Source organism: Tachypleus tridentatus, chromosome 7, assembly GCF_004210375.1.
Source record: "Tachypleus tridentatus isolate NWPU-2018 chromosome 7, ASM421037v1, whole genome shotgun sequence".
Taxonomy (NCBI): Eukaryota; Metazoa; Arthropoda; class Merostomata; order Xiphosura; family Limulidae; genus Tachypleus; species Tachypleus tridentatus.
In genome coordinates, this window is record NC_134831.1 from 100946191 (window position 1) to 100956265 (window position 10075).

The 10075-nt window shown below is 30.2% G+C and overlaps 1 protein-coding gene across 1 annotated transcript; it reads left to right on the top strand.

Annotated features, from left to right (window-relative positions):
• The first annotated feature begins 466 nt into the window (after positions 1 to 466).
• LOC143257741 (uncharacterized) lies at positions 467 to 8387 on the top strand. Its single transcript, XM_076516774.1, has 5 exons — positions 467 to 555; positions 746 to 912; positions 2485 to 2535; positions 4556 to 4723; positions 6163 to 8387. Exons 1-4 carry the CDS (start codon positions 467 to 469, stop codon positions 4618 to 4620), a joined length of 372 nt encoding a protein of 123 aa, XP_076372889.1. The 3' UTR covers positions 4621 to 4723; positions 6163 to 8387.
• Positions 8388 to 10075: the final 1688 nt, after the last annotated feature.

Consider the following 10075-nt stretch of genomic DNA (forward strand, 5'->3'; position numbering starts at 1 on the left):
GATGACCTGGGAAGGTCAAATCATTTTATCTGCTAATCACTAAAACTGTTAATACCAATACCAGCTGTTCTGAGATATATGGCAGTTAGCTAATAAACTCCTCTTTTCAAGAGAGGTAACAAAACACTGTCCCAGTAATTATAGACCCATTAGTCTTACATCAGTTGTGGGAAAAGTTTTGAAACGTCTGTTAAAAGATGCTGTAGAAAGTAGTTTATTAAAGTTTAGAATTTTATTGGATAGTCAACATGATTTTATCAAAGGAAAATCTTGCCTTAGAAATCTTTTGAGATTCTTTGAAAAGGTTCCTTATGAAGATGACGGTAAGAGTGCAGGTTTGGTGTGTCTGGATTTTCATGTCTGGTTTTAAAGTTGTTTTTTAAGTTAAAGTGTGAAACAGCCCAGATTGTACAGTAGGTCCCGTGTCATCTGAAAATGTTATGTTATCTCTAAAAGTTTTGTTGTAATGTTATTTGTCAATCAATGTGTATCCATCATCAGTGTGGTCATATGTGTACCAGACTGTGAAGCAGTTAGTTTGTTTGTAAAAGCTATGTAAGATCCAAAATACTGTGTAGCTACTGATTATGCAGTTTTAGTTAAAAAAAGTCTTTTCATATATGTTTACTGATTTACATACTTGCATATTTAACAAAGTGTATGATATGCAATCAATTTAGAGCCAGTAAACTGGTCTGGGCCTTCATGGAGTTTCAGTAAATGGATATTTAATAAATACTAACAGAATATTTACTGCAAGTTTCAGTACAGTAATCTCAGTGGTTTATCTTCTTCCTCTGCAAGGTACAAGTGTTGTTCCAGAAACCCTATGCTTGGACAGTCCACTGCTAGAAGTTTCTCAGTTTAATTTATGTGCTGACCACTTAAGACCAGACCGTGCTGATTGGATTGGTAAGAGAAAATTATATCTTATGGATTTTGGAAGGGTCTGACATTATTTATAGTAAATCATATAATTAGAAGTGTGTACAGACATTTCCAAAAAGTACTTGTTAAACTATCAAGTTCACATATGACATCTTTACTTTTGAATGTTTGAGCTGTTTCTTTTAGCATAGCAAATAAAACTAAATATTTTATTACATTTTACACTTTCTTATGCCACATTCTATTACTTCATTCACACGTAAGTTTTGAATTGTATCATCTGGTATCTTCATTGATTTTGACAAAGTCTGTTTTAGTACACTAGTTTTCATGTTTAATTTTTGGAGAATGTCTTTTCTCTGGGCATGTGGTACTTTTGTTGTAAAATTTATAAAAATGATTCATTCTCTGTGTTGTGCAGTCAGTACCAGTGAATCCATATCACTGTTGGTCCAGTGTGCCTTTGCTATAATTTCAAGTTGGTTCATTTGTTGGAATTTTTCAATGTGGTAACTGGGTATTATTGTTATTATTGCTGAATTTTTCAATGTGGTAACTGGGTATTATTGTTATTATTGTAACTGAGTATTATTGTTATTATTGCTTTCGTGCTTTCTAAGCACGCCCTCTACATTCTGACACTCAGTTACACAACCCCTTTCAAACATGTGGTCAGCTTCCGGTCAGTTACCTCTTTCTTTCTTTGTAAACCTGACGATGACTGTAGAAGGTCAAAACGTTGTTCGCTGCTCTACATAAAATATTTTCTCAACCCAAATGGGCTGTTTTTACATATGTATCTTTATATATATTTACATATATATATTTTTCTCTACAAGTGGGTTTTCTCGACATCACTGATTTATATTACATGGTTTTGTATGTTTACCTTTAAAACTTACAAATTTCTACTTCCTTTGTTTCCATTTCTACCTTTAAAATCACCTTAGAGACAAGATACTGTGTTCAAAATGAACATTTGAAGACAAGAATAAACTAGAAATATACTATATAAAGTTGTTTTATGACACTGTGGAAGTTAAGTACAGGTAATAGAACTTAACATTCAGTGCCTGGACTTTACATTGTAGTGTCTTTGATATTCATGAATGCTCTTTATTGTACTTGTTTATTATATTTTTAAAGAACTACTTTACTAATTAATTTAAAGTACTGTTTTTGTATATTTTTTCAGAGACATGATTTTAAGTAGTTTATTCAAGAAGAAATGTTTATTTTGGTTCTAGAAATAAACGACTTTATGATAGTCAATGACTTCCTGTTTGTGTTTTAGTGAACAATCCTGAAGAAACTGTAAAGTGAAACATTGAGTGTCTAATTAAAAACAACATTTTGGTGTTATGAGGTCATTTATTTATTGTGTTAATATGTATTCTTATACTCCAATATGTAAAACAAAAATTAAATAATTGTTTTGATTTGTTAAAAATTTTTATATTGTACACTGAAACCACTTAATAAAGTTTTATTATTTTGAAGTAAAGGAAACAAAGAGTTCTGAGAGGGGAGTTGAAACTTGAATGATAACTATTCAATGTAGGTTTCAAAACATGTGAATTTTATCAACATTTTTAGGTCAGTGTCATTCTGATTATGAAGAAGAGCTACAAGATAAGCATGAAGAAGGTGAGATTTTATTCTTTGTGACATAATAATTTATATAGAAGAGCACTGTGAGAAAGTAAGATAATGTGACATAATAACTTATAGAAGAGCACTGTGAGAAAGTAAGATAATGTGACATAATAATTTATATAGAAGAGCACTGTGAGAAAGTAAGATAATGTGACATAATACTTTATATAGAAGAGCACTGTGAGAAAGTAAGATAATGTGACATAATACTTTATATAGAAGAGCACTGTGAGAAAGTAAGATAATGTGACATAATAACTTATAGAAGAGCACTGTGAGAAAGTAAGATAATGTGACATAATAACTTATAGAAGAGCACTGTGAGAAAGTAAGATAATGTGACATAATAACTTATAGAAGAACACTGTGAGAAAGTAAGATAATGTGACATAATAATTTATAGAAGAGCACTGTGAGAAAGTAAGATAATGTGACATAATAACTTATAGAAGAGCACTGTGAGAAAGTAAGATAATGTGACATAATAAGTTATAGAAGAGCACTGTGAGAAAGTAAGATAATGTGACATAATAATTTATATAGAAGAGCACTGTGAGAAAGTAAGATAATGTGACATAATAACTTATAAAAGAGCACTGTGAGAAAGTAAGATAATGTGACATAATAACTTATAGAAGAGCACTGTGAGAAAGTAAGATAATGTGACATAATAACTTATAGAAGAGCAACAGTGAGAAAGTAAGATAATGTGACATAATAACTTATAGAAGAACACTGTGAGAAAGTAAGATAATGTGACATAATAACTTATAGAAGAGCACTGTGAGAAAGTAAGATAATGTGACATAATAATTTATATAGAAGAGCACTGTGAGAAAGTAAGATAATGTGACATAATAACTTATAGAAGAGCACTGTGAGAAAGTAAGATAATGTGACATAATAACTTATAGAAGAGCACTGTGAGAAAGTAAGATAATGTGACATAATAACTTATAGAAGAGCACTGTGAGAAAGTAAGATAATGTGACATAATAACTTATAGAAGAACACTGTGAGAAAGTAAGATAATGTGACGTAATAACTTATAGAAGAACACCATGTGAGAAAGTAAGATAATGTGACATAATAACTTATAGAAAGAGCACTGTGAGAAAGTAAAGATAATGTGACATAATAATTTATATAGAAGAGCACTGTGAGAAAGTAAGATAATGTGACATAATAACTTATAGAAGAGCACTGTGAGAAAGTAAGATAATGTGACATAATAATTTATATAGAAGAGCACTGTGAGAAAGTAAGATAATGTGACGTAATAACTTATAGAAGAGCACTGTGAGAAAGTAAGATAATGTGACGTAATAACTTATAGAAGAGCACTGTGAGAAAGTAAGATAATGTGACGTAATAACTTATAGAAGAACACTGTGAGAAAGTAAGATAATGTGACATAATAACTTATAGAAGAGCACTGTGAGAAAGTAAGATAATGTGACATAATAACTTATAGAAGAGCACTTTGAGAAAGTAAGATAATGTGACATAATAATTTATATAGAAGAGCACTGTGAGAAAGTAAGATAATGTGACATAATAACTTATAGAAGAGCACTGTGAGAAAGTAAGATAAAGATATACTTAAAATATTTAATTTTTTTTCATTTTTTGTTGACTTTCATAACGAGAAATGTATTAGGATAAAATCTGTTGTTAAAATAATTATTTGTGTTTTGTTTATATGTTAACAGGTATACATATTCACTCCCATAACTTTTGTTCAGTTTATGTGTTAACAGGTGTGTCTACATACATTGCAGTCTCATAACTTGTGTCCAGTTTGTGTTAAATGTTGTGTGTACATACATTGCATTCCCATCCTTTGTTCAGTTTGTGTTAACAGGTATACATATATTCACACCCATAACTTGTGTTTATGTGTTAAAAGGTATATATCTACATACATTCCACTCCTATAGCTTACATCACTTACATTTTCACACTTGTGCGTACAGTAAATTGAGATTAATAAACTAGACATTATTTTCAGGTGCTGATGGTTATCAAGTAATGGATGAATTTATGGACAGATCAGTTTACAGTGATGATCTGTGAGATAACAACAAAGTGATTTGTCAATTTGATGTAAACATATCGAAGCATCTCTGCATTAGACATTTGTAGTGGCATAGCTGGAGTAACTTATCGTGCTTACATGGTTGGTAATAGCTTTGTAGTGTAACGATAAAACTTGATTGATGTGTTGCTAAAAATTGATGAAGGAAAAATGTATTTGTTGAATGAAGTGTACACTCGATAGTAACATCATGTACATATTGTGTATGTAATGTTGAGAAAGTACTAATTATTCTTGATTTCTATTTATTTATATAAAAATTAAATATATGAAAGGTTTTTCCTTATTACTAATAATTTTTCTATTATATCTGTTATATTAGAAACACACAAACCTAATTTAATAATTTTACTACAAATAGGAGCACTGTGGTGAAATGTAATTTACATTTAATGAAACATTCGTTACAGATAAAGTTGTTATAATTGTTATTGTAAAACCTACACAGCAAATATCAGTTACACTTTGATGTCAAGCTTGGATTACTTGAGTAAGTCAGTCATGAAACTGAAACTGTGATAAAAAGTTTGACCATCATTAGCTTTGAGGAAGGTCTGTTTGTGAGAAAGCTTGTTAAGTAGTGAAAGTCAGTTTATTGGCAACTATCCATAATATGTTTTACTTTTTTCTAAATTAAGTTACTTGTGATGAAAGCTTTACCCAAGGAACATTTTGTGGGAACTGAAATGATTGATGTGATTTACTTTCTGTAGATTTGAACTTTTCTCATTGTACTTAAAATCAAGTCCATTTTGTACAGGATTTGGATTCTGTTTCACTAATGCATGTGTCTGAATAAAATATATTGTAAAAATGCTTTGTTTTTTTTCACTTCAGAGCTTATATTAATTGTTTAACACTTATTTTCTATACAGTGGAAAGTCTTATAAATATGCGAGTTACGATATCTTTAATAGAACACAATATTGTGTTCAGCAGTTAGTGAAAACTCACAGTGAACAGGATAAACTATTAGAAGTTTCAAGATTTCTGACACTTTGTACTGTGGCATTTCACTCACAATATTTGTTATTTACTAGAATTTTATATTCCTTTACCATGCAGTAGCTGACTTGGTTCTTCTGTTTGTTAACTGGGTTGGTACCAGAACCATAATAATGAAGAATAAATCTTTCATTTGTACAACATTTATCAAAGTATTTGAAACTGTTTTTTTAAAAGACGCAGTTGTACTTCTATTAAAACATATCTTTTTTGTATAATTTACATTTTATTTTTTATTCTTGAACCTTAAGATTTTTTTTCCTTAGGTGCTTCTTAAATGTTTGTTTGTTTGTTTTTTAGATGTAAGTAATTTGAGCTATCTGATGACTCTTAGTAAATTTTCCAAGCTATCAGACTTGATAATAGGTGGTACTAGTAATGTTTGGTAGTGGTATCAACTAGTGATATTGTTCTTATTTTTACAAGAAATAATTAAGTTTTTTAGGAAATCTGCTCTTGATGAGTAATTATTTATTCTTCAGTTTTCACAGAAACAAATGTCTTATCATGTTTAGGTTCATGAATTATAGGGGACACAGCTATGCCTCCCATCATTATCTGACTCAAGATCAAATAAGATCACTGTTATAGAAAATAATCCAAGACTGCTGATAATGTGAAACACGATACACCAGATGGTGAAGTAAGATAACTGATGTTTGTTACAATCCAATTTAGGTTAAATACGAAACAGAATATGATAGTTGAAGTCTTCTAGTAAACTGTGGCCTCCATATGCTCTTAATGATGTCCCGTTTCTTGCTGTTGTAATAGAATGGCTTCCTTTTTGTTGTGCTGTTGTAACTCAATTTAAATTTACCAAATACTCCTCAATCTGTAAAAACATTTACCTGAAGTTTATGTACAAATATCTTTTATGTTATGACATATACAAAAGTTTACTTTGTGGGGGGTAGAATTAAAAAGTTAGTTTTCAACAAAATAAAAAATACATAATGAACTTTAGTTGAATGGATAGCAGTTCCCTCTTGTATAATCACAAGTGTAGATGATGATTGAATGGATAGCAGTTCCCTCTTGTATAATCACAAGTGTAGATGATGATTGAATGGATAGCAGTTCCCTCTTGTATAATCACAAGTGTAGATGATGATTTAATGGATAGCAGTTCCCTCTTGTATAATCACAAGTGTAGACGATGATTGAATGGATAGCAGTTCCCTCTTGTATAATCACAAGTGTAGACGATGATTGAATGGATAGCAGTTCCCTCTTGTATAATCACAAGTGCAGACAATGATACATCAAAATGTTGTCCACTATACGTGTGTTTCTACAACAAGCAGTTACTGTACATTTTTTTTTATATTTCTTTGAACAATCCATCAAAGAATATGAAATGTATTTTTTCTGCTAACTGTTATAGCAGATCTTTTATCTGTAATCAGTAGTTTAAATATAAAATGCACATGGAACTTAAGGTATATAAAGGGTGAATAATTTCTACTTAGTATAAGCTAAATATTCAAATGTTATTTCTTCTAATTTTAGTATATTTATGTAGAATGTGTTCACATTATAGAATCTTTTCAATAAAACTAGCAACAGCAAGTGATTTTTCAACTGAACTTGAGTTGCACATTACATACTGGTTTTAATATTGTTTTTCAATTAATTATGAGATGTATGTTCATGAAGGAAAAATGAAAACAAAAATTGGATTTTTCAAAAAAAAAAATTGTTGTAGAAAGGTTTATGTGTCAAAGTAGAGAAAATACGTTCCCACTGATTCAAAATAATGTCAGTTTGATAATACAACTGAATATAAGTTAAACTTGAAAAAGTATATATAATCAGTTCTTTTAAATATGTAAGTTTAAAAGTTTTATTTTGAAGTCCTTTTATTAGACAGTCATGTGTTACACAAAATACATTCCTTGTCTTAAGTTTTATTAGTTTTATAGTTGAAAAAAGAAGTTAATTTTAATTTTCAAAACTGGTATTGTGAAATATTGTAGTTTCTTGATGATATAGTTGCTTGAAATGTATACTTGTATGTATTTCCTACAATTACATGGCCATATAACTAGGGTTACCAGACATCTCTCCCTCACAAAGTGAGATTACCTTAAACATATTTCTTTGTTCTTGGCAAAAAAACTAAAACTGTTAGATTATTCTAGCTTTTTTGCACTTCAGCATTGTTTTGAAAGCTGTAGATTACTGTAGCACATGTGAAACACATCTTTAAATCTTGTATCTTTTGAAAAAAACACTGATAATGTGTTCATCTCTCTCCTCTTATGTAAAACTTGCTTTTACAAACCAATCATAGTATCTCAAAATAATTGGTAAAATAGCAAATCTGAGACTTGAAACCTGCTATGAACTGGAAGACGTTTTTTTCTCTACCTTCTGAATTACACTAATGTAAATTGTAAAACATAATCACAACGTGTTCATAGTTTTATTACACCAACAAATTAATTTATATAAAGAAATATCCCACCTCATTCGCCTTGAGTATCTGGTAACCCTAAATTCAACATTCTGAATCCGTCTCATTTAAACAATGGTAATAGATGGGTTACTTTTTAGAATTTGTATAGATTTTAAAATTAAGGTTTTCTAGTTGTTTTTTTTTTGTATACATAAAAGTATATAATATTTAAGAATACATTATTAGTATTATTGAATTACACATCAAAAGTATGTAGTAGAGGGACCATGCAGATAATGTATTATTTGAATAGTCTTCAAATAAATGTATACAATGCTATTTGTGTTAATGTTTTACTTTTTGTTCATGTTAACTGCATATATTCCTTGTGAACATTTAAAAAAATATATTTCATATTAATATTTTTTTCATGTCACTATTGTTAGATTCATTTTTTAAAGTTTTAGTTTGACATGATATGGTTAAGGCACACACGGTTTATAATCTGAGGGTTGTAGGTTCAAATCTCATCTCTCCTTTAACCATGGGGGCATTATAATATGATGATCAACCCTACTGTTTCTTGGTAAAAAGTAGCCCAAGAGTTGGTAATGGGTAGTATAGAGTAACTGATTTCCCTCTAGTCTATCACTTCGAAATTAAGAATGGCCAGTGTAAAGTTCTTATCATATTATGTACACCAAGCATTTACATGGATATTTGTCTAGAAATTAAAATACTTAGACTTAAAACAAATGTTCCACTCTTGTATTCACAGGAAAGAAGAATCTAGAACTTTATCTTCACAATTTAAATAATACGTACGATATTATTATCAATGATCGTGTTTATTTACTGTCTGTGGCGTAGTCAGATTATGATGACCTTCAGTTCTTCATCCTACAGTTAAGGTGGAACATACAGGTATTTTTAATAATTAAAATAAAGTGTTTTAATAATTAATAATATTTGTACTTTTAATGTCAAATTATAGTTCCTAAACCCCATAAAACAGTCTAGACGTCTTAATTATTACCATGTAACTTTTAGAAGTTGATATATTACCATTTTAACTTTGGCTGCCAGTTTGAATATCCCCAAACCTTCAGGGTTGTCGAGATTGCGTCGTCCTGCTTTGAGTCATGTAACAACCGTTGTAAAACATTACAAATAAGTCAAAACAAAAGGAGTTTCAGATCAAAATTTGGATTTGGCAATTGAAATAAGCACACAAATTTATAAACATGACAGATAGATACATTGAGTTAATTAACATTTGTTTTAGTTTCACACCGATATATAATATTTTGATAATATAAATAAACATATATATGACATAAAATGGTACTTGTTAACACACACATACTGCGCAATTATTTTAATGTTATATTCCTTTTACTTTTATATTTGAAGTTTTTCTTTTGTTATATTTTAAGATAAGAACTTTTACATTAAGGCATCGACTCGTAATCTGAGGGTCGCGGCTTCGAATCCACATCACACCAAACATGCTCGCCCTTTCAGCCGTGAGGACGTTATAATGTAGCGGTTAATCCCATTATTAGTTCTTAAAAGAGTTAGCGGTGGGTGGTGATAACTAGCTGCCTTCCCTCTAGTATTACACTGCTAAATTAGGGACGGCTAGCGCAGATAGCCCTCGAGTAGCTTTGCACGAAGTTATTAACAAACAACACTTGCAATATGAAAAGTTGGGGGTTCGAATCTTTGTTTCGCCAAACATGCTCACTCTTTCAGCCGTGATGGCATTATTAACTGACGGCATATTCTACCATTCATTAGTAGAAACGTTGGTGGTGGTGATGACTAGCTGTCTTACCCTTCGCTACTAAATTAGAAACGGCAATAGCTCTCGTATAGCTTTGCGCGAAATTTAAAACAAACCAAAGCAAGTATGGAAAGATGCTACTTGTAAAGTTGATACTTTTTATTAGTCACTATTATTGTTCTTTGCAGCTGCCCTAAAATGGTGTAATAAATGATACAATTGTGGAAAAGTGAATACAGTT

What these genes read in the sequence shown, in the direction of transcription:
- LOC143257741 (XM_076516774.1), top strand. Translation starts at nt 467, where the DNA reads ATGTTATTTGTCAATCAATGTGTATCCATCATCAGTGTGGTCATATGT. An exon ending in AGACCGTGCTGATTGGATTG is followed by an intron (nt 913 to 2,484) that starts GTAAGAGAAAAT and finishes CAACATTTTTAG; the next exon opens with GTCAGTGTCATTCTGATTAT. An exon ending in ACAAGATAAGCATGAAGAAG is followed by an intron (nt 2,536 to 4,555) that starts GTGAGATTTTAT and finishes CATTATTTTCAG; the next exon opens with GTGCTGATGGTTATCAAGTA.